At 49.8% G+C, this 14,137-nt stretch overlaps 1 protein-coding gene across 1 annotated transcript in view; it reads left to right on the top strand.

Annotated features, from left to right (window-relative positions):
• Nucleotides 1-13,600, top strand: part of LOC102377470 (tripartite motif-containing protein 47) — a 32,007-nt gene extending 18,407 nt beyond the window's left edge. The window contains exons 7-12 of the mRNA XM_006018356.3: nt 1-119; nt 5,669-5,764; nt 7,038-7,268; nt 8,667-8,862; nt 9,837-9,911; nt 11,731-13,600. Of these exons, the coding sequence (XP_006018418.2) occupies nt 1-119; nt 5,669-5,764; nt 7,038-7,268; nt 8,667-8,862; nt 9,837-9,911; nt 11,731-12,356 (1,343 nt within the window). The 3' untranslated portion in view covers nt 12,357-13,600. The remainder of the gene's footprint in view (nt 120-5,668; nt 5,765-7,037; nt 7,269-8,666; nt 8,863-9,836; nt 9,912-11,730) is intronic.
• The last annotated feature ends 537 nt before the right edge of the window (nt 13,601-14,137 follow it).

Genomic DNA, 14,137 nt, shown 5'->3' with positions numbered 1-14,137 from the left:
TGCGGCCCCTCGACGCCTACTGCCGCGCCTGCCCCGCCTGCGTCTGCCCGCTCTGCCGCGCCCAGGACCACCGCGCCCACGACGTCGTGCCCCTCGAGCAGGAGCGCGACCTCAAGGAGGTAGCGGGGGGCCCGGGTGGACGAGCTGGGCTCCGGGGAGCCCTGGGACGCAGGAGCTGGGAGCCAGGGATCTGCAGGGACGCGTTGAGCTGCACCTGGAGAGCTGGGATCTGGGGATATCAGCAGAGCTGGCCTGGGATGGAGGGGCTGGGAGCTGGGATTCAGGGGATCTGGAGGGAGCCCTCCTGAGTAGGGGAGGTAGGGAGCTGGGATCCAGAAGGACAGGTCAAGCTGCTTGTGGAGATCCAGGATCTAGGGGTATGGGCAGAGCCGGCGTGGGGAGCAGGGGCTGGGAGCCAGGGAATCTGCAGAGCTGATGTGGGAAGCTCTGGGCTGGGGGAAGCAGGGTGCTGAGAGCCAAGATCTCGGGTGTCAGTAGAGTTGGCACAGGGAGCCCTGGGCTGAGGGGAGCTGGGAGCCCGGATCTGGGGGTATCAGCAGAGCTGGCTTGGGGAGCCCAGGGCAGGGCAGGACTTGCAAGCTGAGATCAGAGGACTGGGTTGAGCTGCGGGTGGAGAACAGTCCCAAGCTGGAATCGCAGAGGGGCTGCCGGAGGATTGCGGGGCAGTGGCAGAGCCGCGTGTTCAGAACAACCTTGTTGTGTGGGGGGTCAGCGCTGAGCGGTGTCTCAGAGATGTAGGTGGGGAATAACCCCAGGGTGGAAGGGCAGAGGGGCTGTGGGTTGGCACTGAGGAGCATGGGCAGGGTCGTGTGTAGGTGAGCTGCAGCTGTGGGGAGAGGCTGAAACGCATTTGCAAAGCAGTGTGTCCTGACGTCCCAGCACTGGGGCTCAGTTCTGGATTTGAGGGGAAAGGACGCTGTGGGTGGGGATGGAGGGGCATTCATAGAACAGCCTTTAGGTGATTCCAGCACTGAAATAGCATGTGGGATCAGACAGCGGGTCAGGAAGGAGACGGCAGAGGAGCTGGGAGGTGGCATAATCAGAATATCAGTGACGCTGCTGGAGCAGCCTTGAAGAACAGTCTGCAGGAAGCCGAAGGGCTGAAATAGCCACTGAGTTTAAAAAAAGGCTGGGTGGGCTGCTTGATTCCTTCAGTTTAGAATCAAAGTCTGGCCCCTTGTGCTTCATGGAATTAAAGTACCCAGCCCTGGTAACCCGCAGTGTTACACCGTAGGCAGTTCAGCATGCAGGTGAGACTCTTTCAACAGCCAAGGGAGGACTTTGCCTTCAGGGGGGAAAAGTGTGTCTAAATCCCAGAACAGGCTGCGCTTGTTAACTTGAAAACAGGGCTCTGTCCTGCACAGTCTTTTGGCTCCACACCCAGTGAGGGGAAAAGGCCGCATTCAAAATTCAGGGGCAGAGAAGTTTTAAATTAAGAATAACAACCATTTCACCGGGCTACTGCCCTCGATTCCTCAGGAGCTGCCAGACACTTACACGTGCAAGAGATGTGGAGCGGGGGCTTGGGGAGGAGGCAAAGATAAAAGTCTGGGGAGATCCCTGTTCCTTCTGGAGATCCCAAGCCAGATCCATCCCTGGCATCACTCCCGTGCCTTGGCTGGGAGGAATTTTGTCCCTGCACGGCTCTTTCCCAGGTCCTTTATTTCCTTTGGCTCCGCTACTGGATTCCGTTCCTTGCTCTGTTACGCTTTTGTGTTCTGTCAGCCGGGGCTTTTTCCATCACTCCCATTCCCAGATGCGGCTGAGTCATCTTCCAAATTTTCACTCAAGCTGGGCCTGAGCTCTCGGTCTCAGTCTGGCTTCTTGGCAGCGGTGAGGAGAGTCCCTGATGTCAGAGAGAGGTAGTTAGCTTGTGACCAAGTTAGTCTCTACATGCTGCCCTGTCTGATGTTGGAGAGGAAGGGCAGAATTGAACCGGTGGCTGGGCAGGTGCCCCCTGTTGGCTAGAATCAAAAGTGTCTAGCAAAGATCTTTTATTGCTAATGCTTAATGGAGAGTCTCCTGCAAGAGTGTGAATTTTGTCCTGGACACCAGAGGAAGAGAATTGGCTTTTGCAACAGTTGTTAGGGTGGCAGGGATTTGGTTTAGTATAGTAGGGAGGCCTTAATTGGAATTATTCATTGTACTGCAGCAACATGTAGCAAGCATTCTCATGGACCAGCTCCCCATTGTCCTAAGCTCCATGCAGTCGCAGAGTAAGTGTAGCCCCTGCCCCAAGGAGCCTACAATTCAAGTCTAACTCCTATTTCAGTGGGTTCTTCAGCCACTGTCCTATTATGGAGAAGTCTTTCTGCCTTGATTATCCATGGCTGAGTGCTTCCAGCATGATTTGCACTGGTAGGCAGTTGATAAAGTCCAGACACAATTCGCTATCTTACATAATGGAAGCAGCTTTCTGTTATTGAACTTGAGGACAATATATGAGCAGCTTTTAGTTCAAAGAGCCAGGAGTTGGCAGATGGATCATAACTAGGCTCTGCCCTGTTACCCAGTGCTGAGGTATAGGTAGGTTTTTTCAAGCCAGTGGCTTTCAGTCTTCTCATGGGGGTTGCTGCTTAGCAGGCCCTGCATTGCTCAAGTATCCCCCTCTCTTTCATGCATCAGCACATAGTATTTTACATATGTTTCCCTTTTGTTCCAATCAGGACCCTTTATGTTGTATCCAGTTATTTTCTGACCACGTTTACTGCTTAAACAGCATCCAGAAGCAGCTTGACAGTTCCTTATTTTGGAAACTATCCATTTCTGTACAGCTTCAGTGAGATTCTCTCCCTTATTATAACTTTTGCAAGTCAAATAGGATCATGGAGAAGTAGGGCTGGAAGGGTCTTCCAGAGCCCATCTAGTCCAGCCCCCCGCCAGAAGCTAAGATCACCTCTATCCAATCCATGCCATACCAATCCAATGTCCAACCTATTAGTAAAACTCTATGCATTACCATTGAGGTATCAAAGGGCTTTGCAAAAGAACAGCAGCTGTTTCATGCAAGCCTAGATCTTAGCGCCTGCTCTGAATGCCAAGTAACTGTGAAAATCCCATTCAGCTTAGCATAACCACCACCTTAATGGTACATGTTCTCATGTGTTTTCCCTGCGCAAGTCTAATTTATAAGTAACCACATAGCACACTTCAGAACACAGTTTAGTTTACATAAGCCTTAATTGCTCATTACCCAACAGCAGTGGAAAGAACATTAAAAAAAGAAGAGTCCAAGAAGCTGTCAGTTGTAGGCAGACTATACACTTCCCACAGGACCTAGCATGTGTAGGCAGGCTGCTTGGAGTTGCTGTCTACTGGATGATGTTGGCCCTTGGATATTAATGTAATTACTCACTGTGAATGGCCTTAGAGCATGGGAAAGGAGGCCTGATATTGCCAAGGTGTGGCTTTTGCCTCTGCTCAGAGCTCCAGAGGGTTAGTCAGAGACAGCACCATGCACTGGAGGATGGGGGCGGTGGCAGGGCCGGCTCATGGACATAGAAGTGGCAGCCAGCAGCTGAGATGTCCTTAAACAGTCTGGAGCATTGTACACGTTCATGTCGGCCACCCTTCCTCTCCCTCCCACAGGGTTCTGCAGCCTCCCCAGATAAGATCTCTCCAAAGTTCTGATTTCCTTGCTTCTTCGGCTGCTGGCGCACACAACGCTGTTGATGTGGTCTGGCTGGCGGCTGGCTTTTTCCTTGAAGTGCTCATTCTGTGCTGCTTTCGATATGTTCAGTGGTTATGCAAACCCTCAAAAAACTGTTCACATGGAGCTGAGGTTGCAGCTATATGGCAGAAACCCAGGCTGCTTCCACCTCTCCAGCAAGGCAGAGCATCCTTCTCTAAGCTTCAGCCCTCTGATTGCAGGAAACATGGAGTTAACTTCCTCTCTGCCATTCACTTAATGGAGCATCACCCTGACAACTCGATGCACAGAGCTAACTTTAGAATGGCAGGAAGTGCAGAAAGAGGATGGTGCTTCTGATGTGGCACACTCACATGCTTAGATGCATGTGTTTTGCAATGAAGATAATGCTATTTTAAGGAGCAACAAGAGGCTTTCTGCTACATTGGATGGGAGCGATCAAGAATGACACGTGCCAGCTCTCAAAGGGTGTCTGAAGCATGTGGCGTTGGCATATGGCTGCAACACTTGTTCTGTATTTAACAGAAGTCTTGCATTTGATTTCCAGGTGTTGTTTAAATGGAAGGTTGTTAAGGGTGCAAGGGTTGGGTGCAAGGGAGACGGGGGCAGTAGGACTCTTGATAGCTAGAAGCTGAATGACAACCCTCCCTGGCAGGTCTTAGCAAACCTGTCTGATCCAGAAGCCAGGGCAACACTTTCAGTCTTTCTTCTGTCCCTTCTACACTTTCTCCTGTCCCATGACCGTCTTTCCTTCAGATCCCACCATATATCCCTTCTCACCCATTGTGGAGCACCAATACCAAGTCCTAGAGGAGGAGGAGGACATGGGTAATGTAGGTGAGGTGCAAGAAGAGACGGCTGTTAAAGGAGTTGCCTGTGCCTTTCCATCTCTTGTTTTCGCCTCCTGTCTACTCTGCTGCTGCTTCTAGTCTGACAGGGGAAGGAGGTGCATGTTGAGTGTGGTTGGCACAGAGCTAATTGTATTGCTCATGCTTAATGGAGAGTCTCCCGCAAGAGTGTGAATTTTGTTCCTGCTGTTGTCCTGGACACCAGAGGAAGAGAATTGGCTTTTGTAACAGTTGTTAGGGTGGCAAGGATTTGGTCTGGTGTAGTAGGGAGGTCTTAATTGGAATTAGTAGTTGTATTGCGGCGACATCATGCTACCCTGCCCACTCCAACAGCCTCCACCCAGTTATTGCCACTTCCAGAGCAATCCTGTTTCACCTCCCCTATAAGTGTCCCTCTCCTCCCAGCTCCCTGGTGATAGGCCTGGGAGGTCATCTCTCTCAGCCAGTGAACATAGGAGTGCAATGGAACATCGCTTGGTGTTTTCCAAGCAGTGAGTCAGTGCTTGTTCAGAGCCCTTCTCGGCAGTGAAAATGCCCTCACTGGCTAGTGAGCAGTGGCTAGGAGTGGGCATAAGGTGTGAACGGTGCAGCTGGTTACCTGTTAGCCTGTGAAAAGGCTCCTTCCAATCAGGCAAACCCCTTGGTATGCCAGGCTTAGACTGCCTTGCCACAGTGTTAGTTCCCACACATCTTTGCAAAAATGAAGCCCAGATAGCTTCCTTGTGTCCCAGGAGAGCCCCAGTCCCATAGTCAGTCTCTAGCACAGGCTGCAAGTCCACAGGTGTCTTCAGCATAGCTGCTCTTTGAGTTAGGAATGAGCAAGAAAGGGCTAAGCTCCTGCAGGATTTGGGGAGGCCATTGCTTCAGAATCCTCCCACTCAATTCGTCTGAAACTTCGTAGGAAACTTTTCCCTTAGCCTCAGAGGCATCCTCCCTATTTTTCAGCCTGGTAGATTTTGATTTATAGAATTTAGAGGGAGGGTGAGGAGCAAGGGTTAAAATGAAAACAGAGTTGTAAGCTGAAATCTGGAGGATGCCTGTGGATCCCTGCAGACAATCTCTCTCAGAGGGCATGGGTCCCAAACATGCTTTCGGGTGTGACAGCTAATGGACCTGTCAGTAGTTCTGTTTTCCTCCTTTTTCTTGAAAGGCCCAGCGACCAAAAATCCTGAGCGATGTAGAGAATCAGCTGGATGAGCTGGGAGTCGTCATTGCACAGACTAGGAAGACTGTGGAACTCATCAAGGTAAGAGGACCTTGGCTCAGGGGTAAAGCTGAACTTGAAAGATCTGCTCCTGTCCACCTCCCCTCTGAACTTCATCCTACAAGCACCCTCTGCTATTGGAAATAGGCAGGTCAGAGGTTGTCTTCAGGACACAGCACAACTCCCTAGTACCAGAGGTGTTTTTTTTCATAGACATTAGGGCTGGAAGGGACCTTATGAAATCATTGGGTCCAGCCCAAGGGGCAGGAGGTCAGCAGGGGTCAGATCACCGCATCCAAGCATTTCTTAAAGGTATCCAGAGCAGGTGCTTGCACCGCTTCTGGGTGGAGTCTATTCCAGACTTTGGAGACTTTGACGGTAAAGAAGTTTTTCCTGATGTCCAGATCAAAAGAGCTCAAGTGCTTTGGAACTGTGGTGATGATCACCCTAAACATCTGACTCCCCAATATCCATCTGATAGTGAGCGGCCTAACATGATGCATGGTCTCCAATCCTGGACAGTGCTTGTATAGGAGTGGAGAAAAGCCACGCTGTGAATGAGGGCATCAGTCATTAGCTGATGCAAAGATGTCCCTCCCAGGAGGTTTGCTGTTGGGGTGGTTCCCAGAGCAGTGTTGTTCACAATTCCAGCCCTACATGCCTAAGTTTTCTGCGGGGCAGTCATTCTAGGATCAAGTTGTCTTTTACCCATTCCTCTTTACTATTTCCCAGTTTCCTGCACTCTGGGTTACTGATCTGTTAGGGAAGATGCTGGACCACCCTCCATAGGTTTTAGCATCCTCTGTATCTATATGTGTAACAGCAAACCCAACCAGAGGAGAAAATACTGATGCGCCATTTCCAAGTGGAAGGGGCCAGGGAAGTGAGGGGTAAAGTGATTAAAATGACAGGTGCAACAATACTCTGTGATTCACAAAGGAGCACAGTGGGAACCATCGTGTTCTGTTCCTGCCTCTGCTGTGACTCACTGGCTGCCCTTGAGTGAAAACCTTTATCTCTGTATGGCCCCATTTTCCCATTGGTAATGTGAGAGGTATTGTGTAGCTCAGACCTTGCCCATGCTGATTGAGGTGTGTTTTGGACACCCCTGAAGCTAGGCCAGTGTAGCATGTTGCACTTCAGCAAGTGGTGGCTTGTAATGTGCAGAACAGCTTGGTGCAGACAAGAACTCGGTGAACTGGGCTGCTTGTAATGTGGATGGAGATCCCTAGATGAAATGGAAAAGAAATGGAAATGAACCCCTAGAAAAGGAAAAAGCTATCTATAAACACGTTGCAAATCCCATTCTTCCCAGAGCACTGCCTTGAAGGAGAAGGACATAGTTAGCAAGCTCTTTGCTGTGGCAACCAGAGCTCTGGAGACCTTCCAGAAAGAGGTGGCTACCTTCATTGAGGATGACGAGCAATCCATGTTGGCTGAGGCTGAAGAGTACCTCCGACAGAAGGAGGAGAGACGTGCCAAGCTAGCCCAATGCAAGCAGAACCTGGAGCAAGTTTCCAGCACGGATGCCCTTTGCTTCTTACAGGTGAGTTGGAACCATGCTAGGAGAGGGGCAAGGGAAGGGGAAGAGTTGAACATCTCCACGATGTGGGGACCTAATCTCCTCACTCCGATTCAGTTCACGTAGACGTTGAATGGGGAGAGCTGGGGAGACACCACAACTCTTTAAAGCTCTCCCCCTAAACTTAACACAGCTGTCGGTTAATCCATTATTCAACTAGAGCAGGGGTAGCTAACTTGTAACATTGGCATCCTCTGTGTGTGGCACGTAGCAGATCGAAGAGGGGACAAGCAGCATGGTGACATAGGGCAGGAGCAGAAAGCAGAACAGCAGACAAGGCAGGGAGCACAGGTAAGGGAGCAGAAGGCAGAGCAGTGGATTGGGTAGGGGAAGGGAATTTGAGTGGCATTCAGGAAAGGTATGGGCTTAATTTCTGGCATGCCTGCCTCCCACTGAATTAGAGTCCAGTGCAAAGCTTCTGAAGTCAATGGGAAGTTTCCCATGGACTCCTCCAGTGGGCTTTGGATTGGGCCTCTAGAGAGTAACTTTCTGTAGAACGGAGGGGAAGGGTTGTGGGAGTGGATGAAGTGGACAGTATTGAGGGCTGGTGTGGCTGGAGCAGAAGAGGACTGGGTGGCTGGTGTCCCTGGGAATGTCCTTATCCAATGCTCTGATGTAACAGGATACGATGCTGAAGAGCAAAGGACCAGGAGCTGGCCAAGGGCAGAATAGGCTAGCAATCTCTAGTGGGAGTGACACTGCAGGCATAAAAGGGATTCGGTTCTGCTGTATGGCAATGTATAGCCAAAGCCACTAGGATTGTGCACCCTCAGGGGACACTCTTCAGGTCTGAGGTGAACAGAAATAGGAAGCACAGCTGGAGCTTGTGGGAAGAGGCGGCGTGCAAAAGCACAGACCTGTTTTGTGTTGCATTTTTTTTGACCTGATCCTGATTGACTCTCAGCAGGCCTGGGATCAGGCTTTTCCAGTCACCTCGAATTAGGAAGCTTGACCCTATTTTTTAGGTCACGCATGAACTGAGACACCTCTTGCCATTGTCCAAATGCTAAAGGACAGTTATTGTGAGCACGTGCCATTCGTTAGTCTAACCACGGTGCGGCTCTTGGCTTGGGGGCAGCCTCTGCAGAGGGGCCTGTTTCCAGCTCTGGAACTGAGGGCAGAGACCTCTGTGGGAAAAGATCCTGTTCCACATGATGCTCTTGCTCCAGAGATGCCGTTGATTTAAGACAAGGTGCCAGGAACACGTGGCCAGAAAAGCGGTCTCCTCCCTGTTGCATGCATGTCTGCATGCCAGGTCCTGGAGCGGCCCGCTGCCTAGCGTTTTGGGAGAGGGTGTGGTTGTGGAACAACGCGCAGCCCAGGGTTGTTGAAATCTTTTGAAATCCTGTCTTTTTGACTCAGGAGTTCCAGGCGTTAAAAATAGCAGCCGAGGAAAATAATTCCCCAGGTCCGAGCTTCCAGAAGGAGCTGAGCTTCACTAAGTCCAGCCAGGTCGTGTGCGCCGTGAAGGAGCTGCTTGTGACGGCCTGCAAGAGCCAGTGGGACCAGCTGCTGGGGAAAGGGGCTGACGGGGCTGGTTTCCATGACATGCAAGAAGGTTTGTATCGACACAGCCCACGCTAGCCCCTCGCTGGCTCCTCTGAGCTCCCTTCAGCTCCAAGCCGCCCCCAGCATGTACAAGAAGCACAGAAGCTCTGTGGACTCAGCATTGAGCTTTTATAAATAGCAAATGCATGCGGGAAACCAGGGTACCCGAGGGGATGGCCGTGGGGGATCTCCGGCCCCCTCCCTAGCAGCCTTGGAAGGCATACAGTGTGGTTACTGTCCAACTGCATAATAATAGCTCTGCCTTGGCTGTCTGGTCTCGCACCTCGCTTTCATGGGTTTTATGAGTTTTCCGCGACGACTAGATAATCAAAAGGCAACAAACAGATGTATTGCTAGGCGGGGCCCTGCGGTGAGGAGAGCACATCCAAGGCGGCCTCCTATGAAAGGGGACTTGTCTCTTGTGAACACAGACAAACCTCTTCACACAGGCGAGCTTTGTTCTCCGCGCTCTCCAGCCTGAGGGGGTTAAAAGGTTGAAGCTACGCAAGGCTCAGGCTGTTTTCCGGTGGTGGTTAAAAGCCCTGCTGTAGACCTGTCAGAGTCCCTGTGTGTGGCTGCTGGTCGCTGGTAAGGCCAAGCCAACAGGCGCTGCTGGGCTTATTCAGCTCCGTAACCACCTCACCCTAGCATTACACGGCTTTCAGGACAGGGTTGGTTTGTTCGTCCTGAGCCTCCCTGTCTGCTCAGTCTGAAGGGACCCCTTATGCATATTGCAGTGTCTTGCAGGCATTTTTCCCCCCTCTTTGCTTTATATGTTAAAACACACCAGACCACAGGCAGGCATGGGGAATGCACCCCCAACCTGAAGCAGGCCTCCCTGTGGGGCACACTGAATATTGCACCTCACCTGGAAAGCCATCTGCCCGCAGTAGCAAAAGCAGCATCAGTTCCTGATGGCTTGTCCGCTCCATTGCCTTTGCTGTATATGTAACCTTCTGAAGCCTTTTTCTCTTCTCCTTGCAGTAATTGCTGAGCCCCAACTCTCAGATAAACCGAGCAATCCAGCCTGTTCAGAAACACGAGACTATTTCCTGAAATGTAAGACATTGACTTTTGCTTTGGCTTTTGTTGCTAAGGCCAGCGCTGTGTTTCCTCTGTGTGCTGAAAGCCAGACAGCATGTAAACTTCCTGTTCTCAAAACTGCTAATATCTGGAGCAGTGTGGCTGTGATAAACACTGTGTAGCTAAAGTTTGCTTTCTAACGAACGCCTGCAAAAACGGACTTATCTGTGGCGCTCCCAAAACAGCCCTGGGAAAGCTGGCCAAGAATCTGTTGCTTGCAAAATATTTTCCACTTTATTCCCATTATTGTTTAATTTGATTCTCTCTTTAACTGGATTAGAACCCCTGCTACTATTTCATTTGTAGTCAGAAAAAGTATAAGTCCATGTTTCCTGTGATCTGTTTTTGTTCGCTTTCAGCAGATGAATGATTTCCTTGTTGATTAGACTGAGTGGCTAAAGAAAATTCTGAATAAGACAGACATGAAAAAGAGTCCAGGGAAAGGCGATGTTAACTAAAGAGGTTGAAAAGTTGCCCTATTCAGAGCTTGTTACTGACACTCAGAGTATTGTGTTGTGCTGGGTGAGCTGCCATAGAAAGATTGGTTGCATAGGTCAGAGGGCGAGGAAAGACTCGATCGAAACAAGAGCGACTGATTCTATTCAGACAGGGTGTGAGAGCCCTAACTTGCAGGTGTGGGAGGGGAGTGAAGCTTGCATCTATTGCATGGAGCTACAGCTCTACTACACGTACATTTTGATGTCCTTTTTATTCCCCTGACTCCATCCTCTACTTCTCACCCCTTTGAGCAGACCTGGCCTTACAAATCCAAGGGTGAGCTTTTAGCATTAAGGTCTTCCAAGTCATGCTGTGTAGAGGAAGGTGACCCTTTGCAAAAATAAGCCGGGCCCACTCCACTGGGAATGCAAAGACACTCCCATCCCCTTTTCTTTGACTCCTTCCCATTTGTTTAGCAACCTGGATCTCTTTTGCTTCAGAGATTTGTGTTATTCCTGGGGAGGGGGGAGGCAGATATACCATAATCCATATTCCACTTGAGCTCGTGTTTTGTGAATATCCATCAACCAGGTCCCTTGCTGCAAACTTTATCTTGCTTTCCTGCTGCTCCAGTCACTAGTGCTCTGAGGCATGGTATCTGCAGGTCACCAGCTCCTGCCAGCAGTAAGGATATGTTAATCTCTTTGAAGTCAACTGCCACACACGGCTCTTAGTCAGATTTTCATTCTCAGAGATTTAGTATCAGTTTGAGGGGGTGGATAGTAGGGTTGGTGTTTTTTGGTAGCATTAAAAAGCTTTGCATGGTTCCATGCATATGTTAAGTTGAGAAGTCACCTCCACTGTGCTAGCCAGAAAGCAGCCCTCTTTAGTACGTACTGCTGGCCCCTGTAATAACCATTCTGCCATTCTGTGTCTGATCTGTTTAATACACTGCCAGGTCAGGCATTGTATGTTGGATGCAATCAGCACAATTACATTTTGTTTCTGAGTCCAGAGTTAAATTCCTGGGGTGGGGGTGGCAGGAAGTTCTCAGAGCAGGGCTCTCTGCTCTGGAATTCCCCTCTTGTGGTCTTTCTAAGCCCAGATGCAACATGCAGTGGTCAGACTGTCTCTTGGGCCACTGACTAAATGGAGATTATTTGTCCTGGGGTCAAGGGATGGAAATGGTTGTGTGGGGAGAAATCATTTTATCATAGGAATAGGCTTCGATGTTCTGACAATGGGAAAGAACCAGAGAGCACTAGCAAGAAAATAGAAGTGGTAGCACTGCAACTCATCACTTGGGAATCAAGGAAGGATCCCACTTTGATTCTCTCCCTTCTCCCCTTCTACCCAGTTGCCTTCATCATTGATTTGGACAGCGACACTGCAGACAAGTTCATCCAGCTCTTTGGAACCAAAGGGGCCAAACGCGTGCTCAATCCCATTGCCTACCCTGAGAGCTCAACCAGATTCATCAACTGCGAGCAGGTGCTGGGCGAAAACATGATGAACCGGGGCAACTACTACTGGGAGGTGGAAATCATCGATGGCTGGGTGAGCATCGGGGTCATTACCGATGACTTCAATTCGCGGGAGTCCTATGACAGAGGTCGCCTCGGAAGGAACGAGAAGTCCTGCTGCCTACAGTGGAACGGACAGAACTACGTGGCCTGGTTCGGTGGCTTCGAATCTGTCATCCAGCAGCCATTCTTCCACACCATCGGGGTGTACCTAGAATACTCCGAGAAGGCCCTGACGTTCTTCGGGGTCAAGGATTCCAAGATGACGTGTCTCCAGCAGCTCAAGGTCTCCCGCTTTAAGAAGGGCATGTTTGACCCATTCCAGAACAAGATCAATCACCAGTTCCCATCCCTGTTCGCATATAACCTCAAACCAGCCTTTTTCCTTGAAAGCGTAGATGCCCACCTGCAGCTTGGGCCGCTGAAGAGGGACTGTGTGTCGGTGCTAAAGCGGAGGTAACTTGCAGGGTGTTTGGCACAGAGGAGACCCAAAATGCATCTTTCTTGTGATAGTTTGCTGTAGCTGTCATTCGCACTTGATAGCCTTCTCTAGCTGTGACAACTCCACCTCTCCAGCCTGTGCTTTTGGTCACCCAGGGAATTAAGGAATAGAAGAAGCTTCCTGGTAGGTAGAAGCCTGTGTGTGGGGTGGGGGGAGGTGTAAACTGGGCATTTTTTAAGATGGGGCATCTTACCAGCTCCCCATGTGTGGCCTGGAGGAGATAATCTTACTGACCACTTGTACCATTGTTACTCTGCAGTGTGCCTTATTGAGCATGATCAGGGAGGATGATTCAAAATGGACTTTCTGGAGGAAAGCTGCCTAGATGGCACAGTGTTATGCAAACACAGTACTTTATACAGCAGCACTATAATCTTCCCCAACACTGTTACCACTGTGCCTCGCTCAGCCTTATCACAGAAGGCCCACATCTGAGCATAAGAGCAAGCAAACAAATGTGATCTCATGAGACACGGCAGGAAGCCCCCATTCCTACGCTGATGAGGTCACATCTAGAGGGCTCCATTGTGTCCAAGCCAGAAAGATAAAATATCATCCCCTAGCGAGAAGATGCTGCTGGTACCCTTGCCTGGAGATACTAAAACAGCAACAGTGTTCATAGAAGTGGTTTTGCCATTTCATTTTTAATAGCGACATTATTAGGTGACCCTAGAAACGATTTATTTAGCTGACTGAAACTTTTAAACTCATCTCTGCAGGATTTTTATTATATTTTATGTTACAACTCTTCTTTGTTTGGAACTTTAGCACATTAAAATCTCAAGCTCCTAAAAGAAACCAATCATACCTTAATGACAGTCGTACTCCCTGAGGTAGTTTATACAGGGTTAATAAACAAGTAATCATAGAATCAGAGGGTAGGAAGGGATCTCAGAGGTCACCTAGTCCAGCATCCTGCACAGATGCTTATCCCTAAATTAATTGTCAATGTGTGTCCAAAAATGTAAGTAGTACATGTTGCATGGTTTCCGGTGCATCAGGAGAAGGTGTTAAAGCTGTCAGCCATGGCAAAATGCAACCCATTGACATGTTTGCCTCTCACAACCTATGACACTCTCATTGTACTTGGCCTTGGTGAGGCCGCAGCTGGAGTACTGCATCCAGTTTTGGGCTCCACAATTCGAAAAAGGATGTGGAGAAGCTTGAGAGGAGGCAGAGAAGAACCATGCACATGATCAGAGGTCAGGAAAACAGACCTTATGATGAGAGGCTGAGAGCTATGGGACTCTTCAGCCTGGAAAAGCGCAGGCTCAGGGGGGATCTGGTGGCCACCTATAAGTTTATCGGGGTGCTCACCAGGATCTGGGGGAACGTCTGTTCACCAGAGCGCCCCAAGGGATGACAAAGTCGAATGGTCACAAACTCCTCCATGACCATTTCAGGCTGGACATAAGGAAGAACTTCTTTACTGTCCGAGCCCCCAAGGCCTGGAATAGACTGCCCCCGAAGGTGGTTCAAGCGCCTACCTTGAACACCTTCAAGAGACATTTGGATGTTTTTCTTGCTGGGATCTTATGACCCTGATGACTTCCTGCCCCTGGGCAGGGGGCTGGTCCCTTCCAACCCTAGCGTCTATGAATCTATGACAGTTAATTAGCCCTTTATTAATATTTTTTTCACCAATATACCTTGAATAGAAATCGTGAATAAATATCCTTTCTGGAAATGGTGGAAAGGGAAGCAGAATTTTCAGGATATTAGACCAGATTTCCTAAGAC

This window comes from Alligator sinensis, unplaced genomic scaffold (assembly GCF_000455745.1).
Source record: "Alligator sinensis unplaced genomic scaffold, ASM45574v1 scaffold400_1, whole genome shotgun sequence".
Lineage (NCBI taxonomy): Eukaryota > Metazoa > Chordata > Crocodylia > Alligatoridae > Alligator > Alligator sinensis.
Note: the sequence above shows the minus strand (reverse complement) of the source record. Positions and strands in the feature narration are given on the sequence as shown.